The sequence below is a fragment of the Bos taurus genome, chromosome 1 (genome assembly GCF_002263795.3).
Source record: "Bos taurus isolate L1 Dominette 01449 registration number 42190680 breed Hereford chromosome 1, ARS-UCD2.0, whole genome shotgun sequence".
Lineage (NCBI taxonomy): Eukaryota > Metazoa > Chordata > Mammalia > Artiodactyla > Bovidae > Bos > Bos taurus.
In genome coordinates this window covers 126,275,236-126,299,867 of record NC_037328.1, presented here as the reverse complement: position 1 = coordinate 126,299,867, position 24,632 = coordinate 126,275,236, and the positions used below count along the sequence as shown (strand labels likewise).

Here is a 24,632-nt window from a genome sequence, read left to right as displayed (position 1 = left end):
TATATAAACAAACTATTCATAAAAGGAAAAAAATAAGAATGTCAGAAAATAATAAAATTTACCAGTAATCAAAAGTAAATTAATATTCGTGATAGTTTTTTCGCTCATAAATTGGGAATGATCATGCCCAGTGCTGGTGAGTAAATCTTAGAGTGTGGGTACATTCCTGTGTTATTAGTAATATAAACTATTAAAAGGTCTTGATAATACGTATCAAAGCTTCAAAATTGTTCATGGCCTTTAGACCTATAATTCCATTTCAAGGGTTCTATGTTAATGAGATAATCCTAAAGTTTGAAAAAGCTGTATTCATAAAGATGTTTGTGATAGTATTATTTATAGTAGCAAAATAAAATACCTTGAACGTAAAATCTATGAACTTCCTTAAATTGCATGCAAAATTCTGTACAAAAGGTTTTTTTTCCAGAAGAGTCTTTGTTATAGCTTCCTTGAAGTTGCCCTTAAAAGCAGGTGTGGTGGCAAAAGGATTAAAAACAAATACTATAGAAACTGGGTATTTTTATTTCGGCTTTTGTATATTTTTCAGGTTTTTTATAATGTGTGTACTATTGCAATGTTAGTAAAAATTACAAAAATTAACTGTGAACTTGATGAGCTTATACTATGGAATCAAACAGCTCACAGGAAAACAGCTGTGAAAAAGTGATAAGTATTAGAAAGAATATACAATAGTCATAATATAGTCAACCTTATTTACTTTACCTGGCTCTTTATTTACTGATGTTTCTTTCCTCATGTTATGCAGTCACCAGGCATGAGCCCATGTAGTGAAAGGAGCTCGGGCTCCAGAGGACCAGACACCTGGGTTCTATCTGCACTTTGCCACTCTGTTGTATAGCTCGGGCACATTCACTTCTCTGAGCCTCAGTTTCTTCATGGAGATTATAATGCTTAATTTTGCAGGCTATTGTGGGGATTAAATGAGATAATAAATACAAACTGCCTAGTGGTTCCAGGAGCTGTGATTGTTAGTGTTTTTGTGCATTTGTAACAGGAAGTATAAGTGGTGTTTGAAAATATGTAGAGAATTATACAAAATGAAGAGTGCCTCCTATTTTCTTATTCTTTACAAGTAACTTCATTGCTATCAATGTGGCAAGGTTTTGTCGTAGAGGTGGATTTAAACATTTTTTTCTCATGCCTTTATACTTTGCCTATTTTTAACACTTCTGTTTTTCCATTATATTCTCTCTCTAAAATTCTTGTTCTTTATCCTTGTCATGCATGTTGCCATAATCTTGTGAAAATGAAACGCTTTTTCCTAAAGTATTTCTCCAGATATCCACACTTCTTCTTTGTTAGGAAAACAAAACTCTGGCTATATGAATATTTCTAGTGAAGATTTTGTCTGTCATGATTATACTGCATTTACTAACTAAAGTTGTTTTGAAGTTTCAAAAAAGATTTAATCCTAGTAAAATGTGATTATATTTCTCAAAATAATTTTTATATTCTTTGTGTCTTTTGTTCATTACATTTTTTAGATAAATGCTTTTTTGATGTCACAAGTAAGAACTTTTGGATGTTTATATAAATATTTTTCAGAAACTAATGGAGAGAATTCAGAATCCTGAGTATTCAACAACTATGGATGTTGCACCTGTCATTTTAGCTGCTCATCGTAACAACTATGAGATTCTTACAATGCTGTTAAAACAGGATGTATCTCTACCTAAGCCCCATGCAGTTGGCTGTGAATGTACATTGTGTTCTGCAAAAAACAAAAAGGACAGCCTCCGACATTCCAGGTCAGAAAATTAAGATTTAAATTAAGATGTGTGATGCAGTAAGGTATATGTCAATATAGTTTTTATCGTTGTTCTGTTTAGACTTTTAAGAAATCTGGTATTGCAGTGAATAATGAAAGCTAAACTTCTAGCTCCTTTGCTTAATACAATGAATTCTGTATTTTAAAGAAATGTTTACTAAATGATGAATAAGCAGGAAAACTTTTCAGATTATGAATAAGGTTTATCTCATAATTCTGCTGGTCAGAGATAGGGTCACTATTTGCTTTTTAGAAGTAGGGTTTATTAATCTAAAAGAATTTGCAAGTAGTGGAAGGGATGAAGATAACTACTTCTTATCTTATTTATAAGTAAATAAATACTGTTACCTATCTAAATATTCAGCCTGTTATGCCTCTTTGTCCCCTCTCACACAATATTTAAGTCTTTTTCTCTTCCCATTCTCCCCAGTCAAAAGTATTAACAACTGAGGGGTGAATGAACTCAAGAAAGTATCTCTTCCTGGACAGGTTGAGCAAGATCACACATGTGCATGTGGTATAACGTGTGTGGTTTTGGGCTAGACTTGAAAATCTCATTTTCAGCATAGCCTTTATGTATATATTATCTTTACAGTGGTCAGATGTAGTTAACATAGTGTCAGGTAAAGCATTTACTACAGAAAATATGGTTGGAAGTCCCATGTCATCTGTTGTCACTGTTTTCTAGTTAAGTCTTCTTGTACAGTATGTGTGAAATTAGCTTTAAAGCTGTGCGCCATCTACCTTACCTCATTCCTCTCCTTAAGAACAGATCTTTGGTGGATCAACAGATAGTCACAAATCCATAAATTGGAAAAGTCTACTGGGAATCGATTTAATGTTTACTTGCAGAGATTGTACTGAAAATTTTTTCTATTTCCAAGTCTATTTTCCAATGAGATCTATGTTTCTCTTTGATAAGATCTGGTTGGTAGTTATGGCAATTTTAAAAACCATTTTAAAAATAATTTTATTTATTTGTTTTTGACTGTGCTGGGTCCTCGTTGCTGCACGTGGATTTTCTCTTAGTTGCGGGGAGCAGGGGCTACTCTCTAGTGCACAGGCTTCTCACTGTGGTGGCTTCTCTCATGGAGCATGGGCTCTAGGGCAGTCAGGCTCCAGGAGTTTCGGCATGTGGGTGCAGTAGTTACTACTCACAGGTTCGCAGGTTCTAGAGCAACAGGCTCAGTAGTTGTGGTGCACAGGCTTAGTTGCTCCATGGCATATAGATCTTCTTGGATCAGGGAATTAACCCCGTCCCTTGCATGGGCAGGCAGATCCGTTGCCACTGAGCCACCAGGGAAGCCCAGCTATGGCAATTTATCTAACTTTTTAGTTTTAAAATGACTCAGATCAGATCAGATCAGATCAGTCGCTCAGTCGTGTCCGACTCTTTGCAACCCCATGAATCGCAGTACCCCAGGCCTCCCTGTCCATCACCAACTCCTGGAGTTCACTGAGACTCAACGTCCATCAAGTCAGTGATGCCATCCAGCCATCTCATCCTCTGTCGTCCCTTTCTCCTCTTGTCCCCAGTCCCTCCCAGCATCAGAGTCTTTTCCAATGAGTCAACTCTTCGCATGAGGTGGCCAAAGTACTGGAGTTTCAGCTTTAGCATCATTCCTCCCAAAGAAATCCCAGGGCTGATCTCCTTCAGAATGAACTGGTTGGATCTCCTTGCAGTCCAAGGGACTCTGAAGAGTCTTCTCCAACACCACAGTTCAAAAGCATCAATTCTTCGGCGCTCAGCCTTCTTCACAGTCCAACTCTCACATCCATACATGACCACAGGAAAAACCATAGCCTTGACTAGACGAACCTTTGTTGGCAAAGGAATGTCTCTGCTTTTGAATATGCTGTCTAGGTTGGTCATAACTTTCCTTCCAAGGATTAAGCGTCTTTTAATTTCATGGCTTCAGTCACCATCTGCAGTGATTTTGGAGCCCAGAAAAATAAAGTCTAACACTGTTTCCAGTGTTTCCCCATCTATTTCCCATGAAGTGATGGGACCGGATGCCATGATCTTCTGTTTTCTCAATGTTGAGCTTTAAGCCAACTTTTTCACTTTCCACTTTCACTTTCATCAAGAGGCTTTTTAGTTCCTCTTCACTTTCTGCCATAAGGGTGGTGTCATCTGCATATCTGAGGTTATTGATATTTCTCCCGGCAATCTTGATTCCAGCTTGTGTTTCTTCCAGTCCAGCGTTTCTCATGATGTACTCCGCATATAAGTTAAATAAACAGGGTGACAATATACAGCCTTGACAAACTCCTTTTCCTATTTGGAACCAGTCTGTTGTTCCATGTCCAGTTCTAACTGTTGCTTCCTGACCTGCAAAGAGATTTCTCAAGAGGCAGGTCAGGTGGTCTGGTATTCCCATCTCTTTCAGAATTTTCCACAGTTTATTGTGATCCACACAAAGGCTTTGGCATAGTCAATAAAGCAGAAATAGATGCTTTTCTGGAACTCTCTTGCTTTTTCCATGATCCAGCGGATGTTGGCAATTTGATCTCTGGTTCCTCTGCCTTTTCTAAAACCAGCTTCAACATCAGGAAGTTCACGGTTCACATATTGCTGAAGCCTGGCTTGGAGAATTTTGAGCATTACTTTACTAGCGTGTGAGATGAGTGCAATTGTGCGGTAGTTTGAGCATTCTTTGGCATTACCTTTCTTTGGGATTGGAATGAAAACTGACCTTTTCCAGTCCTGTGGCCACTGCTGAGTTTTCCACATTTGCTGGCATATTGAGTGCAGCACTTTCACAGCATCATCTTCCAGGATTTGAAATAGCTCAACAGGAATTCTATCACCTGCACTAGCTTTGTTCGTAGTGATGCTTTCTAAGGCCCACTTGACTTCACATTCCAGGATGTCTGGCTCTAGGTGAGTGATCACACCATCGTGATTATCTGGGTTGTGAAGATCTTTTTTGTACAGTTCTTCTGTGTATTCTTGCCATCTCTTCTTAATATCTTCTGCTTCTGTTAGGTCCATACCATTTCTGTCCTTTATCGAGCCCATCTTTGCATGAAATGTTCCTTTGGTATCTCTGATTTTCTTGAAGAGATCCCTAGTCTTTCCCATTCTGTTGTTTTCCTCTATTTCTTTGCATTGATCGCTGAAGAAGGCTTTCTTATCTCTTCTTGCTATTCTTTGGAACTCTGCATTCAGACGTTTATATCTTTCCTTTTCTCCTTTGCGTTTCACTTCTCTTCTTTTCACAGCTATTTGTAAGGCCTCCCCAGACAGCCATTTTGCTTTTTTGCATTTCTTTTCTATGGGGATGGTCTTGATCCCTGTCTGCTGTACAATGTCACGAACCTCATTCCATAGTTCATCAGGCACTCTATCAGATCTAGGCCCTTAAATCTATTTCTCACTTCCACTGTATAATCATAAGGGATTTGATTTAGGTCATACCTGAATGGTCGAGTGGTTTTCCCTACTTTCTTCAATTTAAGTCTGAATTTGGCAATAAGGAGTTCATGGTCTGAGCCACAGTCAGCTCCTGGTCTTGTTTTTGCTGACTGTATAGACCTTCTCCATCTTTGGCTGCAAAGAATATAATCAATCGCATTTCGGTGTTGACCATCTGGTGATGTCCATGTATAGAGTCTTCTCTTGTGTTGTTGGAAGAAGGTATTTGTTATGACCAGTGCATTTTCTTGGCAAAACTCTATTCGTCTTTGCCCTGCTTCATTCCGTATTCCAAGGCCAAAATTGCCTGTTACTCCAGGTGTTTCTTGACTTCCTACTTTTGCATTCCAGTCCCCTATAATGAAAAGGGCATCTTTTTTGGGTGTTAGTTCTAAAAGGTCTTGTAGGTCTTCATAGAACCATTCAACTTCAGCTTCTTCAGCATTACTGGTTGGGGCATAGACTTGGATTACTGTGATATTAAATGGTTTGCCTTGGAAACGAACAGAGACCATTCTGTCGTTTTTTAGATTGCATCCAGGTACTGCATTTTGGACTCTTTTGTTGACCATGATGGCTACTCCATTTCTTCTGAGGGATTCCTGCCTGCAGTAGTAGATATAATGGTCATCTGAGTTAAATTCACCCATTCCAGTCCATTTCAGTTCGCTGATTCCTAGAATGTCGACATTCACTCTTGCCATCTCTTGTTTGACCACTTCCAGTTTGCCTTGATTCATGGACCTGACATTCCAGGTTCCTATGCAATATTGCTCTTTACAGCATTGGACCTTGCTTCTCTCACCAGTCACATCCACAGCTGGGTATTCTTTTTGCTTTGGCTCCATCCCTTCATTCTTTCTGGAGTTATTTCTCCACTCTTCTCCAGTAGCATATTGGGCACCTACTGACCTGGGGAGTTTCTCTTTCAGTATCCCATCATTTTGCTTTTTCATACTGTTCATGGGGTTCTCAAGGCAAGAATACTGAAGTGGTTTGCCATTCCCTTCTCCAGTGGACCACATTCTGTCAGATCACTCCACCATGACCCACCCATTTTGGGTGGCCCCACGGGCATGGCTTAGTTTCATTGAGTTAGACAAGGCTGTGGTCCTAGTGTGATTAGATTGACTAGTTTTCTGTGAGTATGGTTTCAGTGTGTTTGCCTTCTGAACACCTACCGTCTTGTAACACCTACTGTCTTACTTGGGTTTCTCTTACCTTGGGCGTGGGGTATCTCTTCACGGCTGCCCAGCAAAGCGCAGCCATTGCTCCTTACCTTGGATGAGGGGTTATCTCCTCACTGCCGCCCTTCCTGACCTTCAACGTGGGATAGCTCCTCTAGGCCCTCCTGCGCCCACGCAGCCACAACTCCTTGGATGTGGGGTTGGTCCTCCTGGCCAGCGCCCCTGGCGGTTACTAGTCTATGAGAAATTCCCTGGCAATCCAGTGGTTAGGACACCACGCTTCCACTGCCAAAGGCAAAGGTTCAATCCCTGGTGAGGGGACTAAGTATTAAAATCCTTTATTAATGTTAAATATAAATTATTTTCCAATAGTATGCTTACATGTGTAATAAGCATTTGGAGATAGGGTTTGATGCTGGAGAGAACACAATGCTGTTTTGATTTGAGATGTGAAAAAAGCTTGCTCTGAAAGCTTTTAGAGGCGTGTGGCTTGAGCTCAGTGTTTAAGTATGAATAAAAATTAAAAGGTAAAAGGCATTTTACATAGTACATGAATGTGGTTTATTTAGGGAACTGCAAGTGGTTTGGTATATTTGTTGAAGGCTTTGAGAGAGTTTGTTATTAATGTTTGAGAAAACAGTTACAGCAAATGTCAAAAGAGCTCTGACTAAAGTCATTTTCAGGAATTGCTAAGCAGAGCTGCAGGAGAAAAGAAAGCTAACCAAAAAAGAGATGGATAAAGGTTTCAGGGAAGTTGAAGAGCCAGTATACTAGCAATAAGGAAGAGAGGCAGTCTGTGTTTGTGAGATACTGGTTTTTAAATTTCAGAGCAGTGCTAGGTGGTACAGTCTTTCCATTTGTAACAACATGGTTAGACCTTGAGAGCTTTATGCTAAGTGAAACAAGTCAGATGGAGAAGGACAAATACTGTATGTTTTCACTCTTTTGTGGAATATAAAGCACAAAAACACCTATGGTTTAGTTGGGGAATGCATTCAAAGTTGCAGCCATTTCTTAAGAGTTCCTTGTCTTTTTCTTTTTATCAGACTTCCTGATGCTCTGCACACATGCCTAATTTTTTAGTCAGCTAGGAATTTGTGGAGACTTTGTATATCTTTTCTCATTTCCAAGGTCTCCCTATTAAATTTCCATTTGGTCCACTGTTTCCCTCACCTCACCCTGCAAACTTGGTCTTGTAAAAAACTGCAGGTTTTCCTTGGTCATCCGTATTAAGTCCAATCCTTTCAGCCAGCAGAGCTGTAGGTTTTTACCTCCCAACAAATGGATTTATACCCCGTTAGCACAGAGAAGGCAATGGCACCCCACTCCAGTACTCTTGCCTGAAAAATCCCATGGATGGAGGAGCATGGTAGGCTGCAGTCCATGGGGTCGCTAAGAGTTGGACACAACTGAGCGACTTCACTTTCACTTTTCACTTGCATGCTTTGGAGAAGGAAGTGGCAACCCACTCCAGTGTTCTTTTCTGGAGAATCCCAGGGACGGGGGAACCTGGTGGACTGCCGTCTATGGGGTCGCACAGAGTCGGAAACGACTGAAGTAACTTAGCAGCAGCAGCAGCAGCACAAAGGTGCAGATTTACCAGTTTCAGAACGGAAAACTACGGTTATCCTTAAATGAACTGAAAGCAGAGATGATGGATGTGGCCTTAGGCAAAAAGGCCACAGGTTCCAGCCATTCCTGCCTGAAGTTCTGGTAGTTTTCCAGTAATTGATTGTCAATAGATAATTTTGAGTGACCTGAAATAGTTGATTTTTTAAAAAATGATTTTGTCCGTTTTATGCATATTTTTGTACAGTAAAATCATTGATCTCTTTATATTCCACCATTACTTTTGATAGTGTTTTGAATACCAAAATGACAGATTTTATTTTATTTTCATTTACTGAAGTACAGTTGATTTATAACATAATACTGATATTAGCTATACCCCAGTGTGACTCAGAGATGCACATATGTACATTCTTTTTTATATTCTTTTCTTTATGGCTTATCAGAGGGTATTGAATATAGTTCCCTGTGCTCAACAGGAGGACCTTGTTGTTAATCCATTCTACATATAGTAGTTTGCATCTGCCAACCCCAAACTCCCAGTCCATCTTCTTCCCCCCTCCCCCCTTGTCAACCACAAATCTATTCTCTATGCCCAAAATGACAGATGTTATAAAGTGGTGCAGCCTCATTATTTTTCTGATTCTATCTAATTTCTTTCCGTACTATGGCACTTCATTGTTATACAGCCACTTGTTTGCCACCAATACGAGCAGTTTTTCTGTGCATTATGTCCCTAATCCATGTTTTTAGACATGATAATGTAGGCTAATACAAAAGTCATTGTTACAAACAACCCGCTGAAATTAATTACCATAAAAATAGTACAGGCATAATGATGGAAACAAATTAGTTGCTTAAGTGTATATATTTTTTCTCAAGTTTTTGGAGCAGTTTTGGTATAGACAAATACCGCTTTAGAAATCCTTGCTTAAGATAAAATAATTGTACTAGTTTATTAAATATCTAGATCAAAGTTGGATTTCATAAATATTGTTTTCTTAAAAATGCATTATATAGCGCCCATTTTTGTGTCTAAGACATGAGACCTAGCAGTTAAATAAGAAATAGTTCAATAAATTTATTTCATAAAAGTTTTTAATTTCTATACAGAAAAATTTCATTGCAAAGTAAAAAGACAACCAACCAACTGGGGAAAAGTATTTAAAACACTTTTGACTAGACAGAGGGCTAATTTCTTTGATATATAAAGAGATTTTACAAGTTGATGAATTTTTTTAAAAATCACCAGAAAAACAGGGAAATACAAATGAACAGATAGTTTACAGAACTATAATGAAAAGTAAACATGAAAGGATGCTTGAGCTTTTAGAGAAATTTAGAGTAATACCACTCTTAAAATTCCATTTTTCTTCCTTTAGGGTGGCAGCATGAAGATGTGGGGGGGAAATGAGCTTTCCTTATTGTTTGTGCTTTGGAAACATCCTCCAGATTTTAAGATACACATGCCATTTTATCCAGCAATTCTGAGTGTGCAAAGGATATATGAGCTAAAGAATAATCATTGTTACATTATTAATTGAAGTAAAAAATTAGAAGCAACCTAAATTTCCATTAAGTTGGACTGCCATCAAATGGAAAACCATCCAGTTTTAGGAAATAATGAGGTTACTCTGTATGTAGTGACATAGAAATAATTGTCCCTGTATACAGTATGTCTGAGCACTTTTGTGTATGACTAGAAAATATCAGGAAAGATTTTTCACAATTCTCTGAAAGGTGACTATCTTCGAGGAGTAGACTTGGTAGAAGGAGAAAAATTGCAGAGCATTATGTTTCTAAACTGCTTGCTTTTTAAAAAGAAACAGACATATATTAAATTTTTATTTAAAAGTAAGAATATATAATAGTTACCAAATTTTAAATTAAGAATTATATGTTTATAAATGAAAGAATAATAGCAAAACTTTTTTGATTTGGTTCCTGTTAGATATTGAATATGAACATTAATTAGCTCATGGAAGGTAAAGGGAATACTTTTCTATTAGCTAGAAATTAGGCATAAATGAATGATTTTATTCTTAAGATTTGAAAACGTCTTTCAAAAATAACCTGATTGAATGAGTCATGTGTTGTATATATGTAGCATATTAAAGTAAATTTATTGCTGGGGAAGGAAAATTTAATAAGCATCCATATATTCAATTAGTTATTAGCAGATTTCATTTAAAATAATACTAAGTTCAGGAATAGAAACTTTTTAATTAAATTGAAGGATACAGAGTTTTAAATCTATGAAAAGAAATACTAAAACGATTTGTTTAAAAGCAATGGTATAAAATTTTTCAATAATTATTTCTCAGAATATTTATTTTTAAGTCTTTATTTTTATGTAGGCTTTATAATAAGTGTATTGTAAATGTTTTATTTTTTTTAATTTTATAATATTTTAAATTTATGGAAATTATAGGTTAAAAATACTAATCACATGTATATAATAAATGTTTTACATAATGGAATCAAATTTTATCTCAGGTTTCGTCTTGATATATATCGCTGCTTGGCCAGTCCAGCTCTAATAATGTTAACAGAGGAGGATCCAATTCTGAGAGCATTTGAACTTAGTGCTGATTTAAAAGAACTAAGCCTCGTGGAGGTGGAATTCAGGTGGGAATGAATGGAAATTGTAAATTATCTCTCTTTTTTTCCAAAATATTTTCAGCATGAATTTTTTCATAGGCCAAATTATCACTTAATGTTTATTTACATGTGATCCAAAATGACCAGGCCTTCCTGTCACATACTTAGGATTTTCCTCTTCTCTCAGTGGAACAGATCCTAGTATCACTTATCACTTAGGTCACTCTTTCCCCAACTTCACTCTTCCACCCTCCCTTAAATCCTTACTTTGTTCAACGTTACCAGAGGCATTCTACGGCAATGTGAAGAATAAAGGGAATGGTAGCCATAAACAAGAGCAAACTTACTTACAACTGCTCTCTTTCCTCATTCTCAGATTCTATAACCATCCTTGGAGCCCAGCCCTTCATAACTTTCAGAAACATATTGAATGCTTTTTTTGCATGTCAGGTACATTTCACACACCCAGACATTGTCCCATTTCACTAGTGAGATTTTCTAGTAGGAGAAACATAACATGTAGACATAAAACTAATTAGGTAAGATTACAATTAAATTTTTAGACTAAGTAGTAGATAATACTTTGTTAAAGAAATTCAACTAGTTATTCTACCAAACTTAGGTAGTTTTGGTTATGTAGTAAATGCAAAGAATAGATGAGAAAATGTTAGCCGGTAAGGAAAAGTTTTTAATTCTTTGAGTTATAACTTTATGCAGCCAGTTCATGGACAACTCCATTGAATAGAAAATTAATCAATGAAAAATTCTTCATATTTTCCCTTCCTTTCACTTTAAAAACACTGAATAAAAAATTAGTTTCTGGAATCTGATCCCAATTGTTTCATAACTATTTATTTCTAACTTTATTCTTAAGTTGTTCCACTGAAGCTTAAGCTTAATGTAATTGATATTTTATAAAGAATTGCCTATTAAAACTTCTTAGTTTCTCACAAGTGATTTAGGTTTGCCTTTAATAAGCAGGTAAGTCCTAAGTTTCAAGGAATAGTGATTCTGTACTAGGAATGTTTCAGTGTTTCTAACTTGAATTTTGTTCAAAGGAACATCTTAAAAATGCAACAAAATACTATTTTGATATCAGAAGTAGTGTAAACATGTTTCAAACTATCATTGAAAAAATTTCTGGTTAAAAATCATATAATAATATTTATTGGATAGGAGAAGGCAATGGCACCCCACTCCAGTACTTTTGCCTGGAGGATCCCATGGACGGAGGAGCCTGGTAGGCTGCGGTCCATGGGATCGCTGGAGTCGGACATGACTGAGCGACTTCACTTTCCCTTTTCGCTTTCATGCATTGGAGAAGGAAATGGCGGCCCACTCCAGTGTTCTTGCCTGGAGAATCCCGGGGACGGCGGAGCCTGGTGGGCTGCCATCTCTGGGGTCGCACAGAGTCGGACACGACTGAAGCGATGCAGCAGCAGCATCAAGATATTATTATCTATTGTTTATGTGAATAATATAAAAGAAAGCTTTATACAGAACTTACAGAGAATAAAGGCAAATGAGTTACATGAAGAACATGTTGAAAATATTATCAGAATTTCTAGGAATATCAATATATATAAGAAAACTCTGTACTCATCTGAGATTATCAGTGTGAATGCAGAGAACATAATTGTGTTACAATTATGGACACGAAGTCGGACACGACTGAAGCGACTTAGCAGCAGCAGCAGCAGCAGCAGGTTCCTTCGACAGCACAAAATGACTTCAGATGTTGTGTAGCACTGTCAGAATTAAAATGTTATTGAGTAATATTTCTAGTGAAAACACCTTAATTAGAAGATGGAAGTGGCATTTCTAATAATAGACTGTGCACTTTGCAGGAATGATTATGAGGAACTAGCCCGGCAGTGTAAAATGTTTGCTAAAGATTTGCTTGCCCAAGCCCGGAATTCACGTGAATTAGAAGTTATCCTAAACCATACATCCAATGATGAGCCTCTTGACAAACGAGGATTACTAGAAGAAAGAATGAACTTAAGTCGTCTAAAACTTGCTATCAAATATAACCAAAAGGAGGTATGAAGTTTTCTGTGATATATTTAAATTATTTCCTCCACAGTAGTCTGTGGCTCAGGGCAAAGGCTTTGGAGCAATACATTTACATTGAGATCCTAGTTCTGCTTCATAAAAACTGTATGTCCTTGGGAAAGTTATTGAATCTGTCTGAGCTTTAGTTTTAAGAATTAATTAAGGATATGCATATTTAAAGAGTTTAGTACAATGAGTATTACCTTTAAGTAAGTACTCAATAAATGGTAGTCGCTATTATTTTTAACAATAATAATACTATGGATATTAATGTAATGTTTTTGCTAAATAGTAGCTAGGCAGGTAAGATTTTGAATAGTAAATGCCTTCCTAATGCAGTTTCCACTTTGTGTTATGTCTGTTACGAATTTATATTATTAACCTAGTTATAAATAGTCCTTTCTACAGATAGAGGGCCTTTCTGTTTAAAAATAAAAGTATCAGATATTATGTTCCTTATTCTTATTTGTTAATTCATTGTGAAACCCAAAGGTGGAGAGACGTATGCTATGATAACTAAGTTGAATCTGGCTCTTCTGGCATCATCCCTTCCTATTAAGGGAAATACCTATTTCTACTCCCCATACACTCACATGCATATGATTCAGGAACTTGAAGAAGGAAGGTATGCATTTTTAATTTCATTTTTTGAGATAAGTTAATAGACATAGATATTTATATGCAGACAATGATGTTCAGTTGGGGAATGCTGGTGTATGATACTTTTAAGGTATTGCTTCTAAGACCCATTATTCTTATTAACAATATAGATATTGGAGTAAAACTTGCTTATCACAATTATATTAGTATAAAAATGGGGCCCAAAATAGATTATGGTAGAAGGCAAGATATAGGACCTTTGGTGCTCAGAGCAGAGTTTTTTATTATCTTGGTTGACAGTTTGAGCCTCTGAATAGCTTTGTGACTTGGGAGATTGATATAGGAATTTTCAGATGTTACTATAAGATTACCTAGATATTATATTTCTCATCCAGATCTCTGGCTTCAAATCCTATACTTTTTCTAGTACTCTGAGGTTTCTTACTTAAGGTAGAGGATTCATAGGAAAAAAATTAAGTATAAGAATTTGGATCTAGGTAGCTATAAGATGGTAAATTAATAACATACCTATGTTGCTTAAGAAGGAAATACAATGTTAATATGTATACCTAAAAACAGAGAACTCTGATATAATCTTCCTCTAATATACATTTGAATAGATCTTATGTTTATTTACTTTTGTGTTCCACAACCTAAAATAGACATGAAATACTAGAAAATGACAGAAAAGATATAGCAGGATACAAAATCAACTTAAGTGATTGGAAAAAGAATCTCAAAAAAGGTGGAAAAAACCAAGATTATCCTGGTAAGGGGAGAAAAACTAAGGAAGTTTCCTAATGAATGATATATATATATATATCCCTGAAGAATTCAGAGGATAACCAAATGTTCCATTCTAAAGAAGATTGCTCAGTGTGCTCAGTCACTTCAGTCGTGTCCGACTCTCTGCAACCCCATGGACCACGGCCTGACAGACTCCTCTGTCCATGGGATTCTCCAGGCAAGAATACTGGATTGGGTTGCCATTTCCTTCTCCAGTGACAAAGTGTGAAGTGAGTGAAGTGAAGTCGCTCAGTCATGTCCGACTCTTTGTGACCCCATGGACAGAGGAGCCTGGTAGCCTGGTAGTCCATGGACTGTAGCCTACCAGGCTCCTCTGTCCATGGGTTTTTCCAGGCAGAAGTACTGGAGTGGGTAAAGAAGATTAGAGAAAAGGAATAAGGAGTAATGGTAATACTTTTTAGTTGGGAGGAAAATATTCTGTAATTTTAAAAATGAATGAAATATAAATTAGTTTTTTACATTGGATTTCTAAATATAATCAAAGGGAAAGATAATATTTTCTCAGATAGTTGATATATTTTGTTCTGGTGCTACATCCTGAATAACAAACTGCCCTGATACTCAAGTGGTATAAAACAATATTTCATAGTCATTTTGTAATAATTTCATTATCATTTTATTATGCTCTTGAGTTTTGTGAGGTCACAAATCTCTTGAGGTCAAGAATTAGGAAAGGGCACAGCAAGGTTGATTTGTCTCTGCTTCACCATGTCAATGATCTCAGCTACAGTTATTTGGGAGGTTTCTTCACTCATATGCCTGGTGCTTGAGCAGCACCTGAGGTCTCAAACAGGGAGCTCTGAGTGGGCAGGATGCTCAGTAGGCTGGGTCCATTGAGGGCAGTCTTCCTGAGAACTCAGGACTGGAACCATGGAGGAGCATGGCCCTCATGGTGCGCTGGCTGCAAGGAGATGGTCTGAGAAGCCTCTGAGGGTTAATCAGAGTGGCTACATGTAGCCTCAGCTTCTTTGTAGGCTGGTGGCTTCAGGGCAGTGGGACGTTTTATATGCCATCTTTTGGCTCCAAGAGCAAATGTTTCCCCAACAAGGTGGAAGCTGAATGTCCGTTTAAGACCAGCCTTTAGAATTCACATAGCATCACTTCTTCCAGAATCTACTTGTTAAAGCAAGAACAACCTTGGTGAATTGAAGGGTAGGGAATATTGGTAGCCTCTCTGTTGTTGATGAGAAGAGTATCAAAGAATTTGTGTCTATATTTTAAAACCACCACAGACTTAGAATATCTCCAGTTGAAAGTTCTTCCAATTACATATTTAACATTATGGTTAATTAAATCATCATTGTATAGAGAGATGACGAGGGTAGCAGTCAGTCCTGAGATTGCTTTGATACTTGGGAGAAGGATGAAACTACTGAGTTTGGGATGCTACTAAACTGGGTGGTTGGTGGGAAGAAAATGTGTATTTTTCTCCCTGATAGTTCCTTTTGAGGGACAAATTAACAATTCCCTAACAACACTGAGAGCTAAGCAGAAGGACAAATATTAATTGCCAAAAATAGGTATGGCTTATTAGGAAATTTCTTGATAAGCACAATAAACAGCAAAACTCTGTCCAAGGTTTTTAAGTACACTGTTGCATTCTATAAATTATATTCTGTCTTGGGATGAAACATTTTAAAACACAACATTGACCAAATATTATTGAATATCTGAATGATATTATAATCATTTGTGCTTTACTTCAAGCCTGGTTACATTACTGAGTCCAGAGTCATCAGAATCCTTAACTTATACTTCCCAGCATGAACATTATATTGGGAAAATACTACTTCTGAATTTTGCAAACTAAGAATCTTTGTAAACTTCAGTAAATTAATTTCTATATTTGAACTAGAATTTTCCTCCTATTTGGGAACATTTTTCCTTTTCTTCTCACACAGAATTCCATTTTATGAGGATTTAAGAGCGTCTTTAACACATTTTAAGAAATTCTCAGTGTTTTCATGGAACATAAATATATGTGATGTTTAGCCTTTAATTGCTTTGCTGTGCTTGACATATTGGTTTCTGGAAACTGAAATCCTTAATTTTTCTAGGCTGAAGTCTCTTTCTATGGATTATGCTTGTTAATTTTGAAATTTCATAAACACTGTTATGAGTCTTTATAAAGTAAATGTTTCATAATGGCCAAGCAGGCTAGTAATAGTCACTAATACTTAAGTGATGCATGCTGTGACCAGGCACTATTCTAAGAGCTTTACATTTAATTCTCATAACCAGTGTTTGGCTAGATACTATTACTATCCTCATTTTATAGATGGAGAATTAGAGGCTGAGAGAGATTTAAAAACTTGCTCAAGGTCATTTAGTAAGTTAAGTGGCAGAGTCTGGAATTAAATCTAGATAATCTGGCTCCAGAGTCTATGCTCTTAACCACTACACTCTTTTATTACATGTAAGAAAAATAAACTGGACTATATAGAACTGATTTCAAGCTATAATTAAAACTTTGAATATCAACGAAATAATAGTACTATTGGATCCTGTTTACAAGTTATATTTTACTTGTGTGTGTGTGCTTCCTTTTCAGTTTGTTTCCCAGTCCAACTGTCAGCAGTTCCTGAACACTGTTTGGTTTGGACAGATGTCAGGTTACCGTCGTAAGCCTACCTGTAAGAAGATAATGACTGTTTTGACAGTTGGCATCTTTTGGCCAGTTTTGTCACTTTGTTATTTGATAGCTCCAAAATCTCAGTTTGGCAGAATTATTCACACACCTTTCATGAAATTTATTATTCATGGAGCATCATATTTCACATTCCTACTGTTACTAAACCTATACTCTCTTGTCTACAATGAGGATAAGAAAAACACAATGGGGCCAGCCCTTGAAAGAATAGACTATCTCCTTATACTGTGGATTATTGGTAGGTATCAAGTTAGTTTAAAAGGTTCTGCCTTTATTTAGCCCGTTAATTCTCCCTTGATTGCTGGCATTATAAACTGCATTCAACTTATAATTTTACACAGTTTATACGGCAAGAATTTGAACACTTCCATAATCATTGAGTGCTCGCTTAGGCAGCACATACACTCAAATTGGAACAATACAGAGAAGATGGCTGTATTTGTGAAGCGTTCCATATTTGGGGGGGCTTCCCTGGTGGCTTAGATGGTAAAGAATCTGCCTGCAATGCGGGAGACCTTGGTTCAACACCTAGGTTGGGAAGATCCCCTGGAGGAGGGCATGGCAACCCACTCCCAGTATTCTTGCCTAGACAATCCCCATGGAGAGAAGGGCTTGGTGGGTTACAGTTCCAGGGGTTGCAAAGAGTCGGACATGACTGAGCGACTAAGCACATGATCATTGGAGACATAGCTTACATTTTTTTTAAAAGATAAATGTTCTTAAACTTGATAATAAGGAAGCAGATCTCTTCATATGATTTAATTACATGGGAGCTAAGAATTCTTTCTCAGTTACTAAAATTGTTCATGCTTGTTAAAGACAGATTTTGCTGATGAATTTTTTTTGGTTATAAGAATATGAACATTTTCTTAGGTATTTTAAAATATAATATATTTTATACTTGGTTGCATTTTAAGAGTTAACTATTTTGTTATATCATTAGTTTTTCTTTTAAGAACCTATGAACTTTTGCAAAAGCATATTACCTTACTTCTGTTTGTGCTCAGTTGCTCAGTCATGTCTGACTCTTTGGATTGTAGCCCTCCAGGCTCCTCTGTCCATGGGGTTTTCCAGGCAAGAATACTGGAGTAGGTTGCCGTTTCCTCCTCCAGGGGATCTTCCTGATCCAGGGTTCAAACCCACGTCTCCTACATTTTAGGCGGATTCTTTACTCCTGAGGCATCGGGGAAGCCCATCTGTATTATAGAAGCATTACTTAAATTTGAATTTAGAGGATTCCCTGGTGACTCACTCTGTAAATCAGTTCTTCACAATGATAGCCATATCTCTTTAGAAATAACAGTCTTTTAAAAAGATATTTTATTTGCTGAAAATTGTTTTTTTATAAGTATTATGCTGTAAAATAAATAATGACCTTCTGCAGTTTTTACTGCCCTTGCCCTTTTTGAGAGGGGTTGTGCCTGCTTGTTTAAAGGCATTCCTTGGTTCAGTTTACTTTTTCATGCAGTGAGTACAGTGACTCCTGACTCATGATACCTGGCTTTTGTACATTTATTTTCTGTTATTTTCCTTAACCCTCCAGAAAAATAAATAGGGTTGAATTACAAAGAGCAAGGTAAAAAAAGAAAAACAATGTGTTGTTGAATCCGCAGACTATTAATGGTATCCATTTAGTTAGGTGTTTTTTTTTAACTGTTGGAATATAATAGAACAGCCCTTACAAAAAGGTACATTTTGACATGTTATATACCTGCTTTGTCCTGGCACAGGCAGAAACAGATATGGCCTAACATGCATGATGCTTATGATCTAATTATTGTTTTTAAAAAACTCAGTAACTTGAGAATCACACAGATAGAATAAATAATTATATTTGAGTTAAGTGCTACTAAGTAAAGATCATGGAGCTAAGAGGGCAAGCATATTATAAGGGCTTTTTACCTAGTTGGGGGATTGGAAAGGCTGTCCTGAAGAAGTGATAAATAAGCTAAAATTTAAAGAATAAATAGGAGTCAACTTGGAGAATTGGGAAAGAAAATTATTCTCAGAGAATTGGGAGAGAAAATATTCTAGGCTGATACAAAAGTTACATTCAAGGACCCTGTGACAAGAGGCACAAAGAAGGGACTGACTAATGGTCGAGCAAGGAGAGCAAGAGAAGTGGAATTCAGGATGAAGCCATAGATACGGATTTCGCACTAGACCCAAAACAGCCTTGTCGGCCATGTTAAGTAATTTTGACTTAATACTAAGAACAATGCGAAACCACTGATTTTTTAAGTGGGTAAGTGACAAGATCATTTTGGCTACAGTATAGAGAATGGGTTGGGAGGAAGAGCTGTGGCAAGAGTAGATGGAGGGAGACCAGTAAAGAGCCTGTTGCAGTAAGCTGATGGATACCTTGAACTTAGAATGGTCGTGATAGAAAAAGAGAGAAAGAATCAGGTTCAAGAGATTATAAAGTAAAGCAAATAGAACATGCAAATATGTATATATCACATATGCATATCACACACATATACATATCATACATACATGTATATACACATCACACATATATATATATTTCCATGTATATATATATATATATATATACATGTATATATATATAGGAGGAGAGGAGGTGGGGCATTATTAAGCAATGTAAGTATTTTGGAAGAGTACTAAGTTTGGGAATTTGTGAGATAATAGAATCTGAGAGTGGTTTTGGATATGTTGAAGTTGAAAAGTCTGTTGAGATACTCAAAAGTGATATCAATCATCCAATTGGTTGATTTTATAGTCTAGAATTCAAGAGGAAGTTTAAGCGTGAGTTAGCAGTATGCAGGTAATCTACATATATGTTGTATATGAAACTATGGGCGTGTATGAGACACGTGAGAAAGTATAAAATGAGAAGAGGGGACCTAGGAGCAAGCCTTGAGAAATCCCCAAATGATGGGATTATAGTTTTTCTAATATTAATAATTCTGTATATATATATATAGTCCATTGATTATGTAGTGATTGCATTGCTTATAATGGTTTAAAATTGTTGTGTTCTTCCAATCCAATTCAGAAATGTGAAATAGATCAAGTATATTAGCTTCATTTTGGTGTGGGGTGTTGCATAAGAGATGGGAAAATACCTGTCAGTGGTACTTAATATTCTTTCATATATCTGCCTTTTTAAAATCAAAATCTTATCCAATCCATGTTGTAATTTTTGTCAAGAGTTCCACTGAGGTATAATATTGCATTTTACAGAAATAAAACACTTATTTCTGTAAGCATCTTAGTTTAGTGTTTTAGTGTTACAGTGTTTGGGTTAATAAAATGTAAGTTATTTGCTTTAACATTTTTGATAGTTTTTATTTATATTATTTTCAGTTTTTAAAAATATTTATTTGGCTGTGCCAGCTCTTAGTTGCAGCATAAAGGATCTTTAGTTGTGGCATGTGGGATCTAATTCCCCGACCAGGGATTAAACCTGGGCCCCCTGCATTGGGAGCACGGACTCTTAGCTACTGGACCACCAGGGAAGTCCCTATTCATTTTAAATAGAAGCTCTTCCAAATGGAATTTTTAAAAAAGTATTTTTTGTGTCAGGTCAATTTTTAAAAATGTATTTTCTGTGTCAGATCTGCAGATATTTAAAAATGATCTTGTACATAAAGTATATGTTCTATATAATTAAGATATTATGAACAGAGTCTTTCAAGAATACCCGCAAAATACTTTTCCCAGGGGACTTAGTCTATCTACTGGTAAGCCAGAGGATGATTCTGATGGCTTAACTTGATCTTCACCCATATGTAGGTTGTAGCACTCTGTTCTTTTGTCATTTGTTGTTGTTCAGTCACTAAGTCATGTCCACCTCTTTGTGACTCCACGGATTGCAACATGCTAGGCTTCCGTCTTCCACTGTCTCCCCTGAGTGGGCTCAGGCTCATGTCCATTGAGTCAGTGGTGCTGTCTAACCATCTCGTCTTCTGTTGCCCTCTTCTCTTTTTGCCTTCAGTCTTTCCTAGCATCAGGGTCTTTTCCAATGAGTCGGTTCTTCGCATCATGTGGCCAAAGTATTGGAGCTTTAGCATCAGTCCTTCTGATGAATATTCAGGGTTGATTTCTTTTAGCATTGACTGGTTTGATCTCCTTGCAGTCACTTTACATTCTCCTTAAAAATATCTTAATGGAGGAATGTATGATAAAGCAATCCTCGATTGCGGTACTGTTCTCTGGTACTCCTAGGAATATAAAACTGGAGAAACTTCTAGCCAAAGAAGAGGAAGGAAGTTTTGGTTTGGTTGGTATTTATTTATGTGTATTTATTCATTGAGCAAGTTTTTTGAGCACCTTCTGTGTATCAGGCACTATTTAGGACATAAAGGACATTGGTTGATAAATATTCTTACTTTTGAAGAGTTTTTACCCAAAGTGGGAGAAAGATAGTCAGTTAATAATAGACATAATAAAGAAACTATGTCCATTGTTTAAAAGTGATAAATACTAAGGGAAAAGAAAGAGAAGCAGAGTTGGAGGATTGGGAGTGACAGGCATAAATTTGCGATTTTAAATAGGACGATCAGAGTAGGTGGTGAGCAAAGATGCAGGATGGATGTCTGGGTGAGGAGCTTCCAGCTGGAAGAAGAGCCAGTGTCCCATTTGGGAGTTTTGGGTGTTCAGAGAACAGCAAGGAAGACAGGAGGCCAGTGTGACCAGGGTAGTGGAAGGAAAGATTGAGAGGAGAGGAGATCCAAGAGGAGAGGTAATGTAGGGCCTCAGAGACCGTTGTAAAAAATTTGGTTTTGACTCTGAATAAAAGGAGACATGAGGGAAGGTGCAGTGTGCAGTGCCCGCTATGCACAGTCAGCAGCAGTGGTCTTAGGTTCTTATTAACAGTCACACTTGCCAGACACCACAGGCAGAAACCTGACACCAGATTTACTTAGCTCTGTAGAAGGATATAAGGCAGGAAATAAAGCATGACAGCTTCAAATACGTCTTTATTGGCAGTTCTTACAAAAGACTGGGACTTCTTAGCCCCATAGAGGGCACACTCAGTTGTGTGGAATGAGGCCATTTTCATGGGTGTGGGCTACCCCAGCCAGAGAAGCCTGAAAACTGGCAGGATTTCTTATAAATCAGGATATCTTAAAAAGCCGCAGAGTGTAGTTCCCACTACAGGCACACTTCAAATTAAAGAAACATCGCACAGAGAAGCTGAAACCTGTGTTTCTTAACATGTTTTTATATAGTCCTGTTTGTGTATACTTTTGGGGTCTATGATTCCACTTATGCAGTTTCCCAGTCAGTGATTGTTTTTATAACAATGTTGAACACAGCTGACTTTCCATACTTTCCTTATACGTTTCCAAGGAAACCACTTTAATAAATGATAACATGAGGTTTTGTTCCCATGGGGAAAGAGTTCTGTCCTGCAGTTAATTCTTTCTCCTCTGGGACTTGCTACAGGGTTTTGATGAGAGAAATAACACTTGCATTTTAAAGATTGTTCTGATTGCTGTGTTGAGAATAGATTTCAGGAAAAACACAGTAGAAGCAGGGAGACCAAGTGGGTTGTTTCAGACATTCAGGCCAGAGAAGATAGTGGCTTGAATTTGAAGTGGTGGTGAGAAAGGTTACTTCCTAACTATATTTTGAAAATAGAGCCAACGGATTTATTATTGCATTGAATGTGTGGTTTAAGAGAATATCAGTCAAGGGTGAGGCAAGGACATTTAGAGTGAGCATCTAGGATGGAGTTGCCATCAGCTGAGATACGGAAGTCTTCAAGTGCTGTGAGCCTGGGAGCAGAGACTAGGAGTTCAGTTCGGACATGTTGGGACATCCAGTTTGAGATTTAGAGTAGCCAACTACCTGTGCAAGTTAAGTTTAGGAGGGAGGTTTAGAGATACTTATTATTGTGTAAATACAGGTTTAGTTTAAAATTTGAAAGTCTACCACATAGATACTATTTAAAGCCATTAGACCAGACTGGATGAGGTCACTATAGGAGTGAGTGTAGATAGAGAAAAGAAAATAATCAGGAACTGAGCCTTTGGGGAGGGGACATTTAACAACGATTTATTTGTTTTCTTATGCTTATTTCACATCATTTATTAAATCCCTGTCTGGGAAAGATATTGTCAGATGAAGCTTAAGATTCCTTTTCTTTGAAATTTTAAGAACTTTTTACTGAATGTTATTTTTTTCTTCTGAATAAGGCTACAGATGATACATGTTATTTAATACTTTGAATCTTAATATATCTTTTTAGTTTATTATTGAATTAAGGCTACAGATGATACATGTTATTTAATACTTTGAATCTTAATATATCTTTTTAGTTTATTATTGAATTAAGAGAGCATCATCTGAGTTTTTTTTTCTTTTTTTTTTAGGAATGATATGGTCAGACATTAAAAGACTCTGGTATGAAGGGTTGGAAGACTTTTTAGAAGAATCTCGTAATCAGCTCAGTTTTGTCATGAATTCACTTTATTTGGCAACCTTTGCCCTCAAAGTGGTGGCTCACAACAAGGTGACTGTTAACTATGTCAATTGAAGGCACAAGTGAAGTTTATTTAGGGAAAAACCCAAGATATTTAGCTATGGATCTCAGAGTTACTTTGGCCCAAATCTGTGTCTGATGTGTTTTCATTTTAAACCTATCTTTGGCAAGGAAATAGTGCCCATTGTTTCCTTCCTTACTAATACTTTCAAGGGTGTTAATTACCTTTAAATGTTGGTTACCTATTATATGCCAGGTACCTTGGTTGATACTTGCTATACTTTATCTCATTTTATTCTCACAGGGATTCTATGAGACAGATGTCCTTATCCCCATTTTGCAAATAAGGAAAAGGAAGCTCAGAGATAATAAGTAACTTGTCCAAGACCACACAGTAAGAAACCAAGACTGGATTTAAATCCAGGTCTGTCCAGGCATTTTCTTTCTTCCAAATGCCAATTCCTTATATCTGAGCTAGGTTCATTTACCTATTACTTAAAATGAGAACACAAAGTTATTTAAATTGGTCATATTTACCAGGGAAAAGTTTATCTGAATGGAACTCATCATAGTGTTTTACACATTCCAGATCATGACGGTTATCTCCCATAGCTTAAAAAGTGATGTAAATTTAATTATTTTCTGATGCCTAAAGTTTTATATTTAAAATTTGACAAAAATCCAACCTTATAGACATCTTACAATGTTACTTTTATAAAGATTGATTTAAAGTCCAGGAAAGGTAACAGAAATTATGTTGACTATCTTTGTTTACACCTGAGTTTAGAATTCTGAGGTGTCACATTCAAGGAACTATTATATAATATTTTTTGAGTTTTGGCTAATTTACAGACTAGAGAGAAAACAAACTGATTTTCTTATACCACTTTATTAAAAACTCTATTCGTGTATTTGAGTATTAGTACAGAACATGTTTATTAGGTATGTTCAATGACCAGAGTTGAGAGGTTATTAAGAAAATAAAAATTGATCACTTATAGAGAAACGGTTGGATAGAGAGGTTGATGGTCATTGGTTTTTTTAGACTGGTCCCTTTTTTAGACTGGTCTCTTAGACTACCCTATAGAAGCAGGGTACCCATATAATTTTATTATTTCAAACTAAGACACACAAATGAAGAAAAGCACAATTAATAATTAGGCCAGGAAAACTGGTATGTAATCTGGGAGTGTCCCAGGCAGTTGAAACATGTGGTTACTCGGTGTCCAGGTATAATAATACACCCTTTTTGTTCTTGTTTGGAAGGGAGAAGAGCTATGGTACATTGTAGAATCTTGAGTCAAGTAGCTAGCTTAATTTAATGTGAAAGTTAATGAATTTCAAGCTTGTGTTGCGGAATTTAAGAAAGACTAGCAAAAATTTCATTCATAAAAAGTTTAATGACTGTCTTTAAAAAATTATTTCGTCTTTTAAAGCCTGAGAATTTCTGAGAAAAGCTCTTCATGGAACACAATATTGCTACACATGTGTAGAAATTATCT

The 24,632-nt window shown here is 36.6% G+C and overlaps 1 protein-coding gene across 10 annotated transcripts in view; it reads left to right on the top strand.

Moving 5' to 3' along the window:
* Positions 1–24,632, top strand: part of TRPC1 (transient receptor potential cation channel subfamily C member 1) — a 62,591-nt gene that overhangs the window by 20,581 nt on the left and 17,378 nt on the right. For 6 of the 10 annotated variants that reach the window (XM_005201850.5, XM_005201849.5, XM_005201848.5 and 3 more), the window contains 5 exons: positions 1,567–1,769; positions 10,460–10,591; positions 12,412–12,607; positions 16,578–16,914; positions 23,021–23,160. In XM_005201850.5, the coding sequence (XP_005201907.1) occupies positions 1,567–1,769; positions 10,460–10,591; positions 12,412–12,607; positions 16,578–16,914; positions 23,021–23,160 (1,008 nt within the window). The other 4 variants (XM_059887336.1, XM_059887313.1, XM_059887367.1 and 1 more) reach the window with 4 other exon arrangements.